Below are 21,625 nucleotides of genomic sequence, written 5' to 3'. Positions count from 1 at the left end.
GTCTTCCCCACTGTGAGGCAGATAAGTAAGCTGTTTGTCAGGCTGGGCGAGGAGGAAATTAATTCTCCAGAGAACCCTGCCATACCTCCTTATCCCTAAACCCAACCCAGACGCCCCACGGCCCTGCTGCCCCAGGAACGGGAGTTTGGATTTACACAGAAACCAATGCCGAGGTCCCTGGATGGTTTCCAGGCCCAAATCTCCGTCTTCGCTGTGGGCCCGCAATGGGCCCGCAATGGGCCCGCCGTGGGTGAAGGCGTACATTGCGGCTAGCTGCCTGAAGTCACACGGTGCTCTCCGTCCGAGCGCTCTTCAAACCACCTTCGCACTGTCCCTGGGCCTGGGCGCGCAGCCCTGCCCATGGACCGGCAGCTGCAGCGGGTCCCTCCTCTGAGGCCGTGGGTGATGGCTGGGGAGGGGGCGCCAAGATGGCCAGCGCCCGGAAGGAAAGTTGAAGGACTCACAGAGGACTGGCGGCGTGCCAGAAGGAAGTGGCCGGTCATTTACGGGGAAAGCACCTGCTACAGGGTGATCCAACTACTGACGGGGAAGGGGGCGCTCGTTCTCGGTAGTTCCAAACCCCTTCTGGAGGAGAAAATACCAAAGAGATCGCCAGCCACGTGTGGACGAGCTGATTTATTAGAGCATTACAGTGGGGCTCCCACGCTAGCGCCGGAGCCAGGTGCTTGGCTCCCCTCGTCCCCTTCCGCCGCCGCCTCCGGCGCTCCTCCTCGCCGGGCTCCTGCGGAGGAAACTCCCCGAGCCGCAGAGGGGCGTTCAGGGTTAGGAAGCAGTTTCTGGGCATCCTCCACATTCCCTCCTTTTCCTGATCCCAGAGAAGCGATCCCTTCACTGCCTCCCAGCTCAGATCCTCGGCCCTGTCTACGTAGCTCCCACACCCACCCACCCACCCATCCACCACACGCGATTGTTTCCCTTCACTCGCCCCCTCCCTGGTCTCCCAACACAAAAGTCTGCCTTGGGCACTGGAGGGGAAATAAGAATCGGGGAGGGATGGAAGGAAGGGATCGAAGAATGAAAGACCGAGGAAAGGGCGAGAGGGCGACGGGAATGGACGAGATGGGGAGGGCGATTCCTGGAAGGAGTGGGGATGCAGAAGCGGAAAGGAGGGCGGCTGCAAAGCAGTGAACGATAGCACGAAGCTAAACCACAAGTTTTCACTAGGAACGTATTGAAAGCAATACTCCAGGAAGCTTTTTTTTTTTTTTTTTTTTTTTTTTTTTTTAACATTTTCACCGTAGTAAAATGGAGGATGGCAGTGGGGAAAGGGGAATGGGACTTCCTGGAGCTGACATTTCCTTACAGCAAGCAAGGAGAGGGACAGAAAAATGAAGCTCTTCAGTTTCTGAAGAAATATTTTGTTCCTCTTCCTCCTTTCTTTTTAACCCTCTCCCTCCCACAACACACACGCGAACGCGCGCGTGCGCCCACGCACACTACTCCCCTACATACCCAACCTCCCTATTCCTATTCCATCTCAACCCAAACTGCTAGTCCCTGATCCATGAGATCACAACTGCTTGGTTCCCAACTGGAAGGCCCACCGTTCCTGAGAGTCCCACCTGGTCACTGTGACATGGCTTTGGATGCATCAGGATCAGGGGCAGCTCCACACCAACATCACTGCAAGGATCCCGAGGCAGAGTTACAGATTTCCCTCCAAGTCCACTCCCTGAACCTCTCTCCCTCAGTTTCCCCACCCTGGGATGGCCTCAGAGTCCCTGTCACTCTTTTGGTCTCCTTATCTCCTCATCCGCCCCTCTTGCCCCCATCCCGGCTCCACACAGTCTCTTACCTGGCTGGCAGGTTGCCCAAGATGCTGAGGGTAGAATGACACTATAAAATTAGCAGCTGGCAATGGAAAGTGGCAATCTAATTTTACTGGGGTTGAAGCCAAGTTAGCCGCAGAATGCATTTCTGGAAGGGAAGGTGGTTTGCTCACGGAGCTCACAGGGAATGCAATCTGGGAGAAGAGTGGGGAACAGCTTGACTGGATCAGAGCAACGGGGAGGGAAACAGAAGGGAGAGACCCGCAGCTCGCCAGCCCCTGCTCAGATGGACCCTGAACCCTCACTCAGCCTCCACTGGACACCATCAGACTGACTCTGACTTTGTAGGACACCAGGATCCAGGTTGAAGACTGGAGGTGATAGTATTCATTGTGCATTTGTTGGGGGGGGGGCGCAGGGGTCTGTGAGGGGGGGCAGTAATTCATCTAATCCCCCAGTCCTTTCCTGTGCCCTTTTGCCTTCCAATAGGTTTCCCAGTCTCTACTCTATCCTCCTCATTGGGACATTTCTGTTCCTAAAATCCAATTGTACCATGTTACCTTCTGCTCCAGATCCTACTTCTCTGACTGTAACTACACTGCTCGGCTTTCACAGCTGTTAATGATCTTGCCCCTCCCGGCCTCTCAAACTTTTTCTGCCCTAACTCCCTAACACCTGGGATACAACCTAAATGGACCCATCCTCTCTCTGTGCCCAAAACGTGCCATGCAGATTCCCAGCTTCTAGCCTTTGCTCATGCTATGCTCCCAATCTGGAATGCTCTTTTCTTCCAGATTCTACACCTTCTTTATGATCTAGCTCATTCTATCTCCTCTAGGAAAACTTCTCCAGCTATGCTGGCTTCTTTGAACTTCTATTGGATTTATAATCCAAGCCACATGCAGCAACATTTAACTGTTACATTGCATTTGCATTCCTCTGTGTTCCCCATCTAGGCCATAAATTGACTGAAAGCAGAGATTGTCTTAAGCTTCTTTCTATTCTCCCACATGTAATGGTTGCTCAAGAAAAAACCTGCTGATTGAAAAAGAAGATACCGAAAGCTATATATTCTTAGGAAAGTCTCTTCATCACTCTGGGAGGCTGATCCTCTATAAAATAATGCTGTTTGGACAATTTCTAAGGGTCCTTCTAGCCACAATAGTCTATAGCTATGTAATTGATAAGGCTGGGGAAATTAATGCTTGTCTGGCAGATGGCTTTTTGTGGGACACACACCTAACACTAGGATCTCTGACATCACAGGGCCAAATGAATGACTTGATAGAATTTTATCAATTCCTATCATATCATTCTCCTTTTTTGTTCTCCTTTTCCTCCATTTCTCATTGCCCAGTCTTTCCTCCATTTCTGTCTTCCCCAGAGAGTAGGTACTGCAGAGACCACAGTATTAGAGCCACATGACATGTGCTGAAATCCCTTCCAGCTCTGCCACTTATTAGCTACAGCAGCTTGGACAAATTCCTTTGTCTCCTTCGGCCTCGGGGTCTTTAAGTATCAAATGGAACAAGAACAACGTTACAGCCTACTTCAGTGGTGTTCTTATAAAGAAAACGTAGTACACGCGTAAGACCTCTGTGGGCTGTGAAATATTATACAACATAAGAATTTTTTCTCTCTACTTTTTCCTTTCTTGCTGCCTATGACCTAAGCCTTCCATTGGTCCCATGGGCATTAATTATTTAGCTTACTCTTGGCCCTCGATTCTGGAGGGATCTCTGAACACTGCCTGGGGACATTAAAAAAAATAGGTAGGCTAGAAGCCTCACAATTGTATCTGTAGCATGCAGAACGGGTTGGAGATAAAATATGGAGGTTGGGCCCTGGCTGGTGTGGCTCAGTGGACTGAGTGCCAGCCTGCAAACCAAAGGGTCGCCGGTTCGATTCCCAGTCAGGGCACATGCCTGTGTTGTGGGCCAGGTCCCCAGTGGGGGGCATGTGAGAGGCAACCACACATTGATCTATCTCTCTCTCTTTCTCCCCCTACCATCCCGTCTCTCTAAAAATAAATAAATAAAATCTTTTTAAAAAAGGGAGTTTGGGAGTGACTTTTGAGCTTATACCGTCCTAGAGGCCAGATTGGTATCACCATACTTGAGTTTTCCATCCAGTGCCAAGCCCTGTTTTTCACAGTTGGCAACCAAGAGTGGAGTTAGCGTGAAGCTCTTGGAGAAGCTGGAGTTAGCAGCTATAGTCTCCCTTTGAAAGGAGAAGAAGAGAACTGAGGCTAGGCTTGGCCACTAAGTGTACTGCCTGCCATTCCCAAGAGGATCTTCCACAACTGCACGAGCCTACTGGAGTAACAAAGAGAGCTGGTGCGTCTGACTGTGGCGAGTGGGAACAATTTGCTCTGATGGGAAATCTTTATGTGCCCACCCTCTCTCACCATTTTGATGATCTTCTTGTGGGTATCCTCCCTCTAGTTCTCCTGGGAAGTCTTCCCTTTATCCATGTCAGCCCTCACTTTGACCTTTCTCAGTCCTGGGTCCTGACCCACTTCCTGCTTTCCCCAACCCTCTCCTCTGCCTCTAGCGCTCAGCCCTCTTCCCACTGCCTCACCCCATGGCTCTCTGACCCAAGCACCAGGCTCCAAATCATGTGAACTCTTGAATGAACACAGTCTTGCTGTACTTGTCTAGCAAATACAGGACAACGTCGGTGATCTGGTCAACTGAACAGGCAGAAAAAGCACATGACTATAATTAATCAGTCATCCTCGAGCCCCCCAACTCACTGCCCTCAGATGTGACCTTATACAATATGCATGATGCACTAAGATGTGCTCATGGACAAAGATAAGTAAATTACTATATGCCCGCATTAGCTGAATGCAGATTTGGGTAAGTGGGGCACAGTTTCGGCAAAAGATCTGTGGATTAGGGACTAGGGAGGACAGGAAAAGAAGCTCACCTGAGATCTTGATTATTTTTTTGATGACCTTGCTGATGCAGTTGTTGACAGAAACATTGACAGAGATGGGTTTGCCATGGTAGTGAACCCGAAGCCGGAGGAGAGAGGCCCATCGTAGGGTTGCGGGGAGAACATCAAAGTCAAGACCTAGGATTCTTGTTTCCTTAGCACTGGGGTCACCTGGCTTCCATCCCCGTCTACCCAGGTAGGAAATCAGCGAAGAAAAGGTATCAGAGGGGCTGTGGGGTAGGGGCAGAAAGTGGGGGTCACAAACCTCCCTCTCCATCTAGGCCTGGGGTTGTAGGGGCTGAGCTGATAGAAGAAAGTGGCAGATGGTCTGGGCCCAGGGGTACAAACTATACTTCCCGAATCATCAGCTGTACAGAGACTCCGAGTAGAGGCCAAGGAGTTAGCCGGAACCTCTCCTTTGGGACCGGCCGACCTTCCCCATGTAGACCCCATAGCCTGTCCTCGCTTGGGGTTGGGGGTGGAGGTGGACGAAGGCCTCCCTTAAAAAACTCCTTTAGATCCTCTATGTGGGTATCTAAACCATAGGTCAGCAAACTATGGCTCACTAGGCAAATCTGGCCCGCTGCCTGATATTTATGGCCCACAAGCTACGACCGGTTATTACACTTTTTAATGGTTGAAAAAAAATCAAAGAACAATAATATTGCATGACATGTGGAAATGATATAAAATTCAAATTTTACCATCCATAAATAAAGTTTTGTTGGAACACAGCTGCACTCATTCATTTTTGTGCTATCTATGGCTGCTTTTGCACTACAGTGGCAGAGTTGAGTAGTTGCAACAGAAACTAAGTGGCTTGCAAAGCCTAAATATTTATCTTCTGGCCCTTTATAGAAAAGTTTGCTGACCCTTGCCTTAGAACAAAGAGAAGACAGAGGGGAATCAGAACCAGGCATCTGAGTTCTATGTGGTAATGATGCTACAGGGGTTAGAAAATTTGCCCTGGCTGGTGTAGTTCAGTGGACTGAGCGCGGGCTGTGAAACAAAGGGTCGCTGGTTCAATTCCCAGTCAGGGCCCATGCCTGGGATGTAGGCCAGGTCCCCAGTAGGGGGCACGCAAGAGGCAACCACACATTGATGTTTCTCTCCCTCTCTTTCTCCTTTCCTTCCCCGTCTCTAAAATAAAATCTTAAAAAAAAAAAGAAAAGAAAAGAAATAGGGCTGTTTCTGTCCTGAGAGCAAGATCTGTTTCCTGGAACAGTTTAGAGGCAGTGATTTTGGAAAAGACCAAAGAATGCCTCTTGGGGATTTTGTCCTCCAGATTGTCAGCACAGAAACTTTTCACTTCAAAGTCAACCCCACAGGCCTGCAAAGGGCAAAGGCAGAGAACTGATTTCCTACACTGCACCTCCCTTCCCTATAGACTATGAGGAATGCCTGACCCTATCTCTTGGCTGTTCATTTCTTCAGTCTTGTCTGTCCATTTGTCACTGTATCACTCCTCCCAGCATTGACCATCTATCCATATTCAGAACCCAGACCTCGCCCTGACTAGTGTGGCTCAGTGGGTTGGGTGTCGTACCGCAAACCAAAAGATCACTGGTTGGATTCCCAGTCAGGGCACATGCCTGGGTTGTGGGCCAGCTCCCCAGTTGGGGGTGAGCGACAGGCAACCAATCGATGTTTCTCTGGCACATCAATGTTTCTCTCCCTTTTTCCCTCCCTTCCCCTCTATCTAACAATAAATAAAGAAAAAGTTAAAAAAGCAAAAAAGAACCCAGACCTCACCTTTTCTGTACCTTCAGGACCCGGTTGTAGTGTCATTGAACAGAGCAGGTTAACAACCATCCGGTGGATTAGAAGGTGGTGAGCAAACAAAAGATATAGGGACCCCTTTCCTCTATTCCTTAAGTTTCTCTCTTAATCTTCCCTGGAAACCTTGGGATCAGCACCTGCAGGGTAAAGGGGTAGGCATTGTCTCTCAGCTTGTGCAGCAGTCGCTCCTGCAAGACTATCAGCAGCCTCAGGGACTCATCTGGGACAACTTGCTGGACCTGTCCCTAGAGGTCTTTGTGGAACGTCAGACCAATCACATCCAATCATCATGGCCATAGCGAATGGCACATGTCAACACGACAAACGCTGCAGGCAAAGGAGGAAGAGAATGACTTGTCAGGCCTGAGGGGGAAAGGAGGTCTTAAACGGCTCATGGGAAGACACAGAGTGACAATGGGATATGATTGAAAAGTATAGCCATATAGAAAAGGACTGACACATTTGACTACAGTAAAATTTAAAAGTTCTTCACATTAAGAGTCTTCATAAACAATGGAACAAGCAAAAGCCCGGAAGAAAAAATATGCAAGACCTATAACAAACAAAAGTTTAGCATTTATACTATATAAAGAACTCCCACAAATCAATAATTTCCCTGGCAGGTGTGACTCAGTGGATTGAGTGCCAGCTTGCAAACTGAAGGCTGCTGGTTCGATTCCCAGTCAGCGCACAGGCCTGGGTTGTGGGCCGGGTGCCCAGCTGCAGGCATGTGAAAGGCAGCTAATTGATGTTTCTCTCCCTCTCTTCCCCTGTCTCTTCCCCTCTCTCTAAGAATAAATAAATAAAATCTTTTAAAAAAAGAACTCCCACAAATTAATAATAAAAATAAAATATCCCAATATAAAAGTGTGCAAAGAATATGGATAGTCTCTTCACAAAAGTGCAAAATGAAATGGCCAGTAAGATACAAAAACATGTCCAGTCTCATTAGTAATCAGATAAATGTAAATTAAAACCACAATGAGATCACAGTTCGTACCCATCAGATCATCAAACAATTTGAAGCCTGACAATACTAAGTGTTGGTAAAGATATGTAATAGGGGTTTATTACACCATGCTGGCAGGAGTGTTTGGCACTATTCAGTAAATCGAAACTGCTCAATAACCTAAGAAGAATTTAGAGGAATTCTTGCTCATGGTTGCAAGGAGGTACATAAGAGAATATCTATTGCATCAATGTTTGTCATAGCATAAAATTGGAAATAATTTAACTATCTGTCAATTGGAGAATGGGTAATAGAGTTGTGGTGTATTCATATAATGGAATACTAAACTGAGGTTAAAATAAATGTACTAGAACTGCACGTGTTACCATGGTTAAATCTCAAAACCTATTGAGTAAAAAAAGCTAGCTACAGAATGATATGCTTATAAAAGTTTGTGTTTATAAAGTTGAAAGGCGTGTAGAACAATACCAAAGTTTCTCACAGATCTAGAAACATAAAGTAGGAATATAGAAACATCATGGGAATAATAAACACCAAATATGGGATAGCAGGTAGAGGTGGGGTGGAGGTAGGGAGAGAAGGAGGAGCGAGAGAGGAAGGGGAATGGGATCAGAGACAACAGGCGGGAGACTTCAGTTTGTTTCTAAAGTGAGGAGGTGGGTACAAGGTATTCGTTATAGAATTATCTAGGGTCAGAATACCTGGGTTTGAATATGACTTGTACAAATCCCTCTAGTTCTCTGAGCCTCAGTTATTTCACCTGTCAACAACAGGAAGGCACTAAGAGTTCTATGTGTTATTTAGACTTCACAATATTCCTCTGAAGTATTATCTATACTTTACAGGTAGCGAAAATGACCTCAGAGTAGTCAAGTGACGGTCCAGGATTTCAACCCAGGCCTGTGCGACTCCAAAGTGCAGACTTTGTGCGTGTCCAACCTCAGTTCATAGGATGGTTGTGAGGAGTTGATGTATAAGAAATTCCTTTAGAATTTGTAAAGTAATTATACATATGGATGCTGCTGTTGCTGCCGCTGATGATGATGATCATGGGAATATTGGCAGAAATGGAACATTTGTAATTGAACTCATACTTAGGAGCTGGTCCCTAAGATTAGGGGCAAACAGAAAGTCACTTCATTGCACTAGTGGAGTGTGGGATGAGGTACAGAGGGACACCTGTCCAAAGACAAAGTAACACAGATTGAGCGAAGGAAGGCTGTAGAGGTGGGAAATCTTATCTCTATCAGGAGCCTTGACCCACAGAAAACTACCAACAGCCACACGCTAGTAGAAAAGCAACTTATTTTAGTATTTTTAAGAGATCAATATATTTATTGAACAGCCAGATTATCTGCTTTTAAAATTAAGAACAAGGAAAATGAATCTACATTCAAAAGATACAACAAAGACTGAAAGGAACGATAGGGGTAGTGTTTATAAACTGGGGCAATGGGCAGCCTCAGATGCTGCAGAAGGGAGAGTTCATTGGTACAACCATTTTGGAGGGCAATTTGGCAGTAGAAAGCCTAAAATATGTGTGAATGCCATTTGACCATTCATTCCTTTTCTAGGCATTTAATCTAAAGAAATAATTGGACAAGTATGAAAAGATATATACAAGCATGGGCTTTGCAGGTTTGTTTATAATAGCAAAATATATCCAACAATTGGCTAGACTGGCTAGATACATTATGGTACATGCATACAATATGGAACTAGGCAACTTAAAATTTATAGATTTTTATATACTGACAAAAGAAGACTAGAAAACATTATTTATAATATAGCATTTTAAATAAAATATAGCTATTTTGCACAGAAGTTATAAATAAATATGGACTAAAATATTACTAATAATTCTCTTTTCTCTGGGTGTTAGGATTATACTCTCGTCCTCCTTCATTTTGTACTTTCCAATCCTTCTACAATTAAGATAAACAGCAATGTTCAAAATTGACAACAAATAAAGTCCCTTTGGTTCTCAATTACAGCTGATGAAAATGGGAGAAGGGAGAGAGAAAGGACAAGAAAGAAGGGACAGAGGAAAGGAAAAGACAGAGAAGCAAAATATGTCCTAGCACAAAGGAAAGATGACTCTAAACTGCTTCAGACTCAGTAAGATCTTGCTCTGGCTGCTGTGGCTCAGTGGATTGAGTGCCAGCCTGCGAACTGAAAGGTCACGGGTTGGATTCCCAGTCAGGGCACATGCCAGGGTTGCGGGCCAGGTCCCCAGCTTGGGTATGCCAGAAGCAACCAATTGATGTATCTCTTGCACATCAATGTTTCCCTCTCTTTCTCCCTCCTTTCCTTCTTTCTAAAAATAAATAAATCTTAAAAAAAAAAAGAAATACACAATGTAAGTGGACAATAATATCAAACTCTACTAAGAGACATATAGATCAGACTAAAAGGAAAAAAATCTTCTTCCTGGATCAAGATGCATTTCTTAAACTGAAGATTTCTTTCTGTGGGTTATTCTGAAGATTTTGCAAAATTGTGAAAACAAATGATTTAGGCTTTAAAAATAAAGAGTAATTGAGAATCTTAAATAAGTTGGTTAACTTACTGGTTATACCCCAAAGTTTCTCTGATATTTGAAAGTGGCTGGACTGCTTTTCCATACTGCCTAATCTGAGAAGGCTATTTTATTCCATAATATCTAAAGATTACATCCAAACTAGTAGTCATCAATTTGTTTTGAGCCTTTTTCAAATCAACTCCAATTTTAAATTGAGTATGATCACAGAGTAAGGATTAAAAGGAAAAAAAAAAGCAGTGATAAAATATTTCAGTGTAATCTTGATCTTTAGTTACTGTGGCCAGAGTAATGTCTCTTGCTATTACTCACTGTGGTTATTGTCTTGTTTATTTCTTTGTCTGGGATTTTTAATTTTATTTATTAAAGGTTTTAAAAGGTTATTTACTTTTAGAGGGATGGGAAGGAAGGGAGAAAGAGAAGGAGAGAAACATCAATTGGTTGCTTCTCGCATGCCCCCAACTGGGGACCTGGCCCGCAACCGAGGCATGTGCCCTGACTGGGAATCAAACCGGCGACCTTTCTTTATTTTTGGCTCATACGTTGGTGCTCAATCCACTGAGCCACACCAGCCAGGGCAGTTGGGACTTTTCAAGTGGAAAAGATAAGGGGGTTTCTCTACACAAAAGGAGAGGTGGAAAGACATATACCAGAGGTTGCAAAATGGCAATTTCCCTAGAACACAGCCAGCCTAGGGAAAAATAGTTTTTTTATTTATCCAGGCCCTTAAAAGTCTTTTAATGAATTGCCAACATTTGAAAATCAGAAAATTTGCATAAAATGTGGATTTCTGGCATACTGAATCTTTCCACAGGCAGTCTAAGCCCACGTTCTGATCAGCAGCGAAGCAGGGGAACCACCAACAGTAATGGAGAAAATCAAAAAATCAGAAAATTAGAAACTGTTTCAATTTCAGCACCCACGTAAATGTTGTGTAATTGTGAAAAATAGCATTTGATGTATGCTTTAAGATATATATCTATTTTTAAATATTATTTGGAGAAGGGGCACCATAATCTTTTCAGATCTTATTCTAAGTTTCATAATCTAAAGACCTTATTCTGAGTTTCATTTCCAGTTCCTTGTTAACGATCAGAAAATTTGGTCCCACTGGGCTGGAATCCCCAGCTGTTAGCCCCTCCAGACAAAGCATTCTTAGACCCCATGACTGGTTGGTTTTTTTATACCCCCCTAGTCCATTTGCCCAGTCCACTCATTCAGATGACTTGTCTGGCATGCGTGGCATTCCAGTTTAAAGGCCCTTGACACAAAGACCAACAAGGATTTTTTACTTACTCTTTTGAACTTTTAAGTAATCGGGGTCAACCAGGACTATACCATCTGTAAAGAGAGGGAGCGATGGCAGGAAAAAAAATCTTAGACCATGAAGCAGAAGTCGACCCCTGAAATGGTTCCTCCCCTTTTCCCCTTTAATTGCCTTCTGCATGGTCCATTCTTGGCTTTCTTTCACTCCCTGGCTCCCCCTTCCCTTCTCCCCAGGCTCTTTCCCTTCCCTTTTTGGACTCACTGACTCCAGGGTTCCACCATGTCTGCATGGTCCACAAAGTCTCATTTCCCCAGGTGGATGGAAAGCTGTTGTGGAACAATCTCCCATGTTATTCGCATAATCATTTTTGAATGTAGTCACCGGAAGCCTTCAACTCAAACTCCCAAGACCTTGAAGGATATACCCACCTATCCCTTTTGCCCTCTCATTGGCTAGGGTTCTCTCACCTTCCCATCGGAGCAGGTCTTCTGAAACACCGTATGGGGAGAAAACCAGAAAGAGGATAGGAAGGAAGATTGGGAGAGAAGGGAAGAGGAGAGGGAGAGGAAAGAAAGGTTAGTGGAGAGAAAAGGAAATGCTCCTAGGATTAGAAGAGACCCGAGCAGCCTGAAAGGGTGCAAAGGCGGAGGGAACTCAGGTAGAGTTCAAGCCACAAGCTGGGGGAGGTTGGAAACCCCCCTGCCCCAAAGGAAAGTACTTGGATTTGGGTAGGGGACAAGTCCCAAGATCAGAGAATTAGAAGGAGCGCTCACTTACCTGGGAATGTTGGCCATGGAGGTGATATAGAGCCTTTTCTGGGAAGAGAGAAAGAAGGAAGAAGATTCAATCATTTGGCTCCTATTCTCCTTAGCAAACCCAGTGTAAGGTAACCTTCCCTCTTTAGATGGACACCTCTCAGCATGAAGTGCCTTTTCTATTCTCTCTCCTGCCAAAGGTACTTATTCAGCCATATTCTCACCCACCCTGTACATGGGGGGCAGGGAACCCTTCCTGTTTTTATTTTTTACAAATTGTTGGCTAACTATACTGTCCATCTTCAGAAAGCACTGGTTCTCCTGGAGTAGCTGGGCCACTCTTGGAAGCCTTCAGAGAGTAGAAACTTGTTTGTAAAGGGGCTGGAGACAGGCCTCCATCCAGAAGAGTGTGAGGGAAAATTGGACTGGCTGAGGCTGGACATCATCACCCAGCACACCGTAGGCTCCAAGACACGTTTGCTAGATACCCGAATGAATGAACAAATGAACAAACAGATCCTATCTGCTTTCGCTCCCACAATGGATGCTGAGCCTGAGTTCATGTCATGGTGGCCTTGTCCCCCAGCTAAGAAAGGAGAGGCGTGGGAGAAAAATGATCTGCATACCCATGCTCTTCGTTGTTGGTGTCAGACACCTCTATGGAGGTTGAAAACCTTTCTTGAACCTATTCGTCACTCTTACTGTCTCCAGATTGCTCCATCCTTATCTTCATCCATGTCCCAGGGGCTAGACCTTGGCGAAGAAGACCCTTAGAAGAAAGAAGGTATCTCTCCAGTGCTTCCCTTTGATGTGTATGAGGTCTGGCCCCAGGGGTGAGCTTCTGGGAGCTTCCAGCGTCTCCTGTGGGTCTCTCAGCCTGTGTGCCTACCAGCTGTGTCAGGAAAGGTGCCCCTCAACTGTCCCCTGATAATATTAAGGGAGATGCTAAGGGAAAGGGATGGGGGTCCTAGTATGGGCTAGAAATAGAGGACATTGGACTATCATTACCCGGAAAGAGAGCGGGATGAAGCTCACATCAAATCTCCAGCTCTGATTGCTATTCCTCTGTCCCCAGCCTCTTATGCCCAAGGTCCTCTGAGTGCTCAGATGGGTGGGGGTCGGAGGAGTAGAATAGGGTCCTGAGTGGGCGGAGGTGGTTACCATGAAATGCTGCTTTATAAATAGCTCAGGTGCCACAAGCTGGGAAAGCAGATTAGTAGCTAAAAGATTAGTGGCTAAAAGATTAGCAGGCTCTTCTTCCTGTTGGGACAGGGTAGGGGTAGGGGAAGCTGATAGGGCTAAAGGCAGGGGAGCTTGAGAAGGGGGAATATTAGGCTGTGGCCAGGGGAGGCTTTGAACCTGAAGACTGGGGTCAAAACGGAGTCAGAGGCCTTCAAGGAAAAACATGGGGAAGGATAGAAATAAGAGAGTTCAAAGTATCGCTATAAACCTCTGTGTTTCTGAAAAGAGCTTTGTGTCACCCTAGTCTTTCTCTGGCTCTGCTACAGGCCAAAGGTGTGGAAAAGAGTACCCCTTACACAGCCCCTCGCCCCCTTGGGACTTGAGACTCTGGTGTTTAGATGCACAGATTATCCCAGTTTCTGAGCATAGCAAGACTCAATCTCCTGTAAGAGGGAGCGGAGGTAGGGGAGTGGGGGGTGAGTGTATTGAGCTGTGTGTGTATGTGTATGTGAGCCTTGAACTTCTTTCCTTGTTGGAGAGAAGGTAACAAGGGATGCTTGGCCCTAGAGCAGGTTCTCCCAGCAGGCTGTTGCATGTGGAGGGAATAGGCAGTTGACATCAGCATCACCCCCACTTAGAGTAAACCCTCCACATCTCCCCCCACCCCAGGCCTGCACTTGATGTTCTCCAATCCCTGAAACTAATAACCTCTAAGCAGCTTCCCTTGCCTCATAGGACCGCTCATAGAATGAGAGCTATTTCTGTCCTACAGTCTCCAGGATCCCCATAATGGCAGCAAAGAAAGTAATCCGTACTTGACTGCCCCTTCCACAGGGCCCAGGTCCACGCTTTGTGGATATGGAGAATGTAGAGACAGAGCCTGGGGACCCAGGACCCTGGCTCACCTCCCAACTTCCCTTAGAGCTGGCTGGTCTTTAGTATCTATTCATAGAGGCAGCCTTCAACCCTCCACAACGGGGTGTTCTTACACAGCCGGCTGTGTTAGCTCCTGTTATTCCTTGCCAGTACGCACCCCAGAACCTTGTCTTTAGTTGCTGTAACTCTCTCCGTCTCAGGGATCTTCAGGTGAAGCTAGAAGCCCAGACTCTGAAGGGACCATAGTGTGATTAAAACTAACGCTGAGCATATGGAAAAGAGTCATATACTTGCCAAGGCTGGTGCCTGTTGGCAAGGTCAACAGTCAGGATGAACGTACTTTCGGACTAGACTTCAGCCCATTGTTGTCTTCAGACTCACACTTGAGGCACATTCCCTCTTTCTACTCAGGTCTTTGGTTCTCTCAGCAGAAAGCCGATCTGCTAGGTCTTTAATTCGTTATTATGATTGAGCTCGAATCATTACCTCTTTTCCAGCAGTATATGCATTACTTGACTGAGGTGTAATTTACAAACTATAAAATGCACAAATGTTAATTGCATAGCTTGATGAATTTTGACCTACTGTGGAAGTCTGACTAGTGGCCCCCACACATGTCAGGCCCTAATCCCCCAGAAGCTACGAATGTTACCTTATATGGCAAAAGGGACTTTGCAGATGTGATTAAATTAAAGATCTTGAAATGGGGAGATTATTCCGGATCATCAGGGTGGACCCTAGGTGTAATCACTAGTCTCTATATAAGTGGGAGGCAGAGGGAGGTAGAAAAAGATTTGACTACAGAGACAGAAGGAAATGCGAGGACTGAAGCCAGGTGCTATGCTGCTGGCTGTGAGGATGGAGAAACGGGCCACGGCCAAGGAACGGACCTTGAGAAGCTGGAAAAGGCGAGGAAACGGGATCTCCCCTGTGGTTTCGAATGCTTGCAAGGTGACTGTCTCGGTTCAGATGCAGCACTGCTGACACCTTGATTTGGGCCCAGTGAGACTGATTTTGGTCCTTTGCAGGTCCTTCCACCCCTCACTCAGCGCACCCTGGAGATATTCCCAAGCAGGCCTTCCAGTTAGGAAGTGAGGACCACACCTCTGAGTGAGCAGGGCGTCTGTTACTCAGCAAGGGGCTGTAGCACACAGAATTGTTTATCGACTCAATAGCCATATCCTCCTTCCTTTTTGTGGGCAGGATCCCCATTTTTTGGTATTGCCTCCTATTCTACTTGGTGTTCTGCTCTTCTAAGCCAGTCATGGTCATTCCCTCCCCCTGTCCAGTGATTGGTTTAATTACAGGCATGATGAGATTCAGCCGCTGAGATGTGAGAGAAGTAAGCCAGGGCGATTCTGAGAAAGCTCTACTAAGTAAGCACACAGGATAGAGGCCTTCATCCCCTACCACTGAACGTTGCCATGTTTGGAGGCAATGCCTGTGCTGCAATAGTCACCTTCTGACCACGGGGGTTGCTTAACAATATGCCGAGGGCTACCGATCAGAAATATGGAAAGAAAACGGATTTTTGTATAACACTGTTGAACTGTTGAACTAGCCAGCTCCGAAGCTGTCCACTCCTGGACTTTGATGCAAGATAATAGATTTCCTCATTTTAAAGTCAGCTGAGTTTGCAGTTTTCTCCTGTTGCAGCGGAAAGCATGCCAGCAGACTTCCGGGTGCTAGACCAGGGCATTGGCTTGGTGGGGGAAGGTGGAAAGGAGACAGATGGATCCCCTGGTACAGAGACATCCCATGCTGCCCTAGGTCCTGAACACGGTGGTACTGATCTCTGCTCTAAAGTTGTTAACAGCCTCGCTGGAGATAAAGAACGGACATTTAAAAGACTGATAGCGCACACTACAGAAAAGGCACCTGAACAAGACTAACGGGTATAATGATATGGAGCCAGTCACATTCCTGTGATTTTGTTAGTAAATTTGGGGGAAAATATCTAGAACATGTGTTATCATAACTTTACTTGGAAGGCTGTGGGAAAGACAGAGGTAAAACCAGGCGTTTGTCCTCCAGGAGCTGTGGGTCTGGTGTGGAAAGAGGTGAACAAAAACACCAGTGAGTATAATTCTCAGCAGTTTGTGGTATGTGCCGTTATTTCAGCAGAAATCAAATGTGATAAGAATGTGAGAGGTGGATTTTGATTAGAGAGAGATCCGTATGTTGGAGTCTCGTTGGTCATTATAATTATTGATACCGTCTAAGTTAAATCATGAGAGTGGATGTTGAGCGAGAGGGAGAGAAACGCGAAGGGGGCAAAGGGAGGAGGAAAAAGGGAGAAGGAGGAAGAGGGAGGGAGAAGGGGGAGGTGAGAAGAGGAGTGGAGCGAGGATATCAGAGTAAACCTTGGGGAAGGGTCCCACTTGGGGAAAGAAGGACAAAAAGGAACCAGGGAAGGAGCCCGAAGGAACACCCAGAGGAAGGGGAGAACTAGAGTAATCCCCAAATCATGGATCCAAAGGTAAGGAAGAGCTCCACAGAAGAGAGCGAGTCTGGACAGCAGCACTGCTCAAGGCACAGATCATTCTTTCCGGGCCCGGATGCCGCGGACGTTAGCGGAAGCTAGCTTCTGGTTGGGGAATGTTGGAACAGGTCTTTTCCTGAGGTAGCCACTGGGTGGCAGTGGTGGCAGCGGCGGCAGCTGTAGCGGAGTCCAGGGACTGGCAGAAATCTAGGAGAGCTAAGTAAGCCAGGTACCGCAGAGCCGAGCTAAGCCAGTTCCAAGTAGTGGGAGCCAGAAGCTGGCTCAGCCCAGGGCTTCCCTAGTGTAGTGGGCATTGGACTGTCCCCTCGGGTGTACATCAGTCTTCAAATCACACTTGTCCTCCTCTGAAGAGGCCAGCTTCGTCCTACGGAGCAAAGTAATCATCAAAATACTTTATGGTTTACAAAGTGCTTTCATACCAATTAACTAATTCTCTATGCAGGAAACCCTGAAAGGTTAGTATTATTACAGTGGAACCTCTGTTCTCAAACTTAATTTGTTCCAGAAAACTTCGAGGAGCAATTTGTTCGAAAACAGAATCTCCCTTGTCTTCTGAGAGACTCCTACGTGGCCGATCATACAAGTATCGGCAAGAAAGGGTCATCAGGTAGAGAATCGAGCCCCAAAGTTCTGTTAGACAACCGAGACATTTTTTTCTGTGAACAACCCAGTCGAGAACCAAATTGTTTGAGAACCAAGATGTTCGAGAACTGAGGTTTGACTGTATCCCCCATTTCACTGGTGAGGAAGCTTGAGTTACAAAGTGGTGTCCAGGATCACACGGCTCAGAATAAGAATATGGATTCAACCAGGTCCGGCTCCAAACACATGGGCCTTTTATGCAGTATCACAGCTCTCAGGGCGCAGGCTGTGACCGCTTCCAAGCCTGCCTTCATCTGTCCCCCACCCTCCCACAGGGCCAGGGTCTCCAGGTTTCCCCCATCCATGTTTCTGGGCCTTCTAGATGCTTTAGATTCTAGATTCTACAGCTTCCCAGCAGGACTGCCTCCTCCTCTCCCTCCCAGGATCCAGCTGGACGGCATTCTAGGGACCTGAAGATCAGGTTCCGAGTCCCCATTGTTCGCCAACTCCCTTCAGAGTGGATTCTGCTCCAGCCTGCTCCCCCTCCCCAAACAGGCCCGGAGCTTGCTTCCTGGGCCTCAAACCTCCATAATCAGGAAGGCTTAGCGAGACCCAGAAACCCCAGGCCCAGAACTGCTGGCAATCGGACGTTCCTGGGCACTTGGCTCTCAAACATCTAGGCTCCCTAGGTCTCTCTGTTTTCTCTGCTGTATTCACACCAGGGTCACCTGTAGTGCTGGAGACAGATGGGGTGGTGTGTAGGAAAGGGTGGAGTCTGTACGGGAAGCTTGTTGACTCGCATACTTGGAAAGGAGTGACCTGTCTCCTTGCTGCCTCCATGCCATCTCCTCTGACATGTAATAATAAACATCTCAGAATATTGACAGGCTGAACATTGAATTCCTGACTTTTTTTAAAAGATCTTATTTATTTATTTTTAGAGAGGGGAAGGGAGGGAGAAAGAGGGAGAGAAACATTAATGTCTGGTTGCCTCTCGAGCGCCCCCTACTGGGGACTTGGCCCATAACCCAGGCATGGGCGCTGACTGGGAATCAAACCGGTGACCCTTTGGTTTGCAGGCTGGCACTCCATCCACTGAGCCACACCAGCCAGGGCTGAACTCCTGATCTTGCCTCCAACCTGCTCCTCTCACAGCTGTCCCTATCTCTGTCAACAGTAACTCCATTCTTCCAGTTGCTCAGTTGAGAAAACTTGCAGACATTCTGGACTCATCCCTTTTTCCCCTGGCCCATATCATGACATCTGGTCTTTGCTTTGCAAATCTAGCCAGAATCTGGGCACTTCTCACCACCTCTGGCAGCCTGGTCCACCATCATTTCTATGGGCGACAGCCTTTGAACTGGTTTCCCCCTGCGCCCCGAAGCCCTGTAGTCTATGCTCAACCTACAGCTAGCCAGTGATCATTTTGGAATGTAAATCAACTCCCAACACTTGTCTCCTCTAAAGCCAACATGGCTTCCCAGTACCTGAAAGTAAAAGCCAAGGAGTCCTCAGCATGGCTTCCAAGGACCTTCGTGATCTGGTCCCTGCCAAACTCTCTGACCTCATTTCTACGTTGTACCTTCCTCACAACCACCTTGTCTTGACTCAAGCATCACCCTAATACTTAGGACAGCAATCTCTCTTTCCTGCTCGTTCTCCTTCTGGATTCCCCTTTCCTCCTTTATTTTTCACCATAATAGTGATCAAAATCTATCTATTTTACTTGTTAATTTTATCTTTTCTCACCCACTCTTATGTGAGCCCCACCAGAGTTGGAGTCTTTGTCTGCTTTGCTCATTATTTGTGAACTCCCAGTGCCTAGTGTTGGACCAAGGACAGAGTTCTCTCTGAGGAAATATTTGCTTGTCCCTCCCTGGTTTATGGTCAGTGGCTTAGAGAGGCAACCAAACATAGCAATCAAGTACATGGACGCTGGAGGTTTCTTCAAGGGCAGGTCTTCTTGGGTTCAAATCTTGGCTCTACCACTATTGAGCAAAACATTTAAACTCTCTGTGCCTTAGTTTTCTCATCTGCAAAGTAGGGACAATAACATTACCTACTTTGATAGAGAGCCTGGGGGCCATTAATAAGTGTAAAGCACTTAATGCCTTGCACAGAGTAGGTGTGAAATAAGCATTTGTTATAATCATACGCACATGGAGTTAAAATTTATACGAGTAGTTCACATTTTCCAAAATCTTTCAATGTGTTTCCTTGCACTTGCCCGTGTTAACATCTATTTCCCATGTTCCAGCTCACTTACACAGATTATGTAATTGCCCTGTAGTTTTATTGTGTCTTCTAGTCCTCCAGTGGCCTGGCTCTTCATCTGTGTAAACTTAGACATTTCTTGTGTACTCTCTCCTACAGCCATATAGAAGTTGTTAAGTAGTAATTGTGCTGGGCCCCTTTCGCAATCTGTACAGTGAGTGGGTTGGACTAGATAATCTTCATGGGCCTTGCTTGCTCTGACAGTCTCCCAGGACAGGAGGAGGGACGGGCCCCACCCCAGCCCCGCCCCCACGGATATGCCCACTGGTTGCAGAGGGAAAGGGTGACAGAGTCAGCTGGGCTCAGCTTCAAGGGGACCAGGTAGGAGACCTGCCAAGTTTCTTGGGTAAGAGTGGTGATGGGGTTTCTGGGCTAGATCAGCTATCAGAAGTAACTGGAGTAAGAAGGCATGGGGAGCAGGGGGAGAGGGGAGGGGAAGTCACTTAATGGAGAGATGCTCTCTTCACAGGGACACAGCTGCCGTGAGGAGCTAGGAGACAATTAGGTTCTGGGCATCTTCTCACATTGGAAAGTGCTGGTAGGCCTCTACCCCCCTCAGCTAGCCAAGCTCTGAAAGACAGAATCAGCTGCAGAAGGAGAAAAACCCAAACCACTGCCTGCTACCCACTACTCCCCTGGCTGGACCAAGGGAGCGCAGGTAGGGGCCCGGCTGGCCTGGGTTGCAAATAGGTTTACTTCTCTCAGCTCGGCTCCCACTAATGCTTCAACCATTGCCTTCCCCGCTCTTTGTTTTGTTTTGTTTTGTTTTGTTTTGTTTTGTTTTTGCCTCAAGTCAGGGCTGGGGCTGGGGTGGGGTGGAGGCAGCGAAATCCAGTGCCCTCACTTCTGCCTTTTTCACCTCTAGGGGGGACCATGGCCAGTACAGAATCCTCACTGCTCACAACCCCAGGCCCCAGCTCAGATCCTGGCAACAGTGAGGTGGACTGCTGGTTTGATGAGGAGTTCAAGTTCATTCTGCTGCCTGTGAGCTATGCGGTCGTCTTCGTGCTGGGTCTAGGCCTTAATGCGCCGACTCTCTGGCTTTTCGTCTTTCACCTCCGACCCTGGGATGCAACGGCCACTTATATGTTCCACTTGGCCTTGTCAGACACTTTGTACGTGTTGTCGCTACCTACCCTCATCTACTATTACGCGGCCCGCAACCACTGGCCCTTCAGCACTGAGCTCTGCAAGTTCGTCCGCTTCCTTTTCTACTGGAACCTCTACTGCAGTGTGCTTTTCCTCACCTGCATCAGTGTGCACCGCTACCTGGGCATCTGCCACCCACTGCGGGCACTGCGCTGGGGCCGCCCGCGCCTTGCCAGCCTTCTTTGCCTGGCCGTTTGGTTGGTTGTTGCCAGCTGCCTTGTGCCCAACCTGTTCTTTGTCACAACCAGCTTCAACGGACATACCATACTGTGCCATGACACTACTCGGCCTGAGCATTTTCACCACTATGTCCACTTCAGCTCAGTAATCATGGTGCTGCTCTTCGGTGTGCCCTGCCTGGTCACTCTTGTCTGCTATGGGCTCATGGCCCGGCGCCTGTATCGGCCTTTGCCAGGAGCCGCCCAGTCGTCTTCTCGTCTGCGTACTCTCCGCACCATTGTGGTGGTGCTGATTGTCTTCGCTGTCTGCTTCGTTCCTTTCCACATCACCCGCACCATTTATTACATGGCGAGGCTATTGGAAGCTGATTGCCGGGTGCTGAACATTGTCAACGTGGCCTACAAAGTGACCCGGCCTCTGGCCAGTGCCAATAGCTGCCTGGATCCTGTGCTCTACCTGCTCACTGGGGACAAGTATCGAAGGCAGCTCGGGAAGCTCTGCAGTAGTGGCACCCCCCAGCCCCCCAAAGCTTCCGGCTCCCTGGCGCTGGTGTCCCTGCCTGAGGAGAGCAGCTGCAGGTGGACAGTCGCCCCCCAGGACAGTGGCTGCCCTACCCCTAGGGAAGATAGATTGTAACACTGGAAGCCTGGAAGGGAGAGAAAAGGGGGTGAGTGCAGGGCGGAGGTGAGGGATCCTAATGGTCACACCCGATATGGCTGCTTCCTCCTCTTTCCAGGCTTTGGTGAGAGACCTTTCCCCTGAGGGTTAGGGGGAGCCAAGAAAATCACGTGTGACCCCATCTCTCATAAATCCTTCAGATGCCTCTACTTTTTAGCCAA

The 21,625-nt window shown here is 47.4% G+C and overlaps 2 protein-coding genes across 2 annotated transcripts; one reads left to right on the top strand and one right to left on the bottom strand.

The window, feature by feature from the left end:
- Window positions 1-499: 499 nt before the first annotated feature.
- Window positions 500-14,492, bottom strand: ARR3 (arrestin 3). The gene is given in 17 exon segments (XM_054574232.1): window positions 500-1,096; window positions 1,584-1,644; window positions 1,817-1,857; window positions 3,875-4,010; window positions 4,395-4,482; window positions 4,722-4,810; window positions 4,997-5,077; window positions 5,287-5,295; window positions 5,954-6,060; window positions 6,483-6,543; window positions 6,648-6,792; window positions 6,795-6,836; window positions 11,315-11,359; window positions 11,551-11,611; window positions 11,753-11,804; window positions 12,063-12,100; window positions 14,439-14,492. Coding segments are annotated over 17 exon segments (1,707 nt in total).
- Window positions 14,493-20,007: 5,515 nt separating this feature from the next.
- Window positions 20,008-21,422, top strand: P2RY4 (pyrimidinergic receptor P2Y4). The gene is made up of 2 exons (XM_054574209.1): window positions 20,008-20,115; window positions 20,323-21,422. The coding sequence occupies exon 2, from the start codon at window positions 20,331-20,333 to the stop codon at window positions 21,420-21,422; it is 1,092 nt and encodes a 363-aa protein (XP_054430184.1). The 5' UTR covers window positions 20,008-20,115; window positions 20,323-20,330.
- The last annotated feature ends 203 nt before the right edge of the window (window positions 21,423-21,625 follow it).

The sequence above is a fragment of the Pteronotus mesoamericanus genome, unplaced genomic scaffold (assembly GCF_021234165.1).
Source record: "Pteronotus mesoamericanus isolate MK-2021 breed Mesoamerican mustached bat unplaced genomic scaffold, CSHL_Meso_final contig_256, whole genome shotgun sequence".
Taxonomy (NCBI): Eukaryota; Metazoa; Chordata; class Mammalia; order Chiroptera; family Mormoopidae; genus Pteronotus; species Pteronotus mesoamericanus.
The sequence above is the reverse complement of the archived record's forward strand: the minus strand, read 5'-3'. Positions and strand labels throughout refer to the sequence as shown.

What these genes read in the sequence shown, in the direction of transcription:
- P2RY4 (XM_054574209.1), top strand. Translation starts at nt 20,331, where the DNA reads ATGGCCAGTACAGAATCCTCACTGCTCACAACCCCAGGCCCCAGCTCA.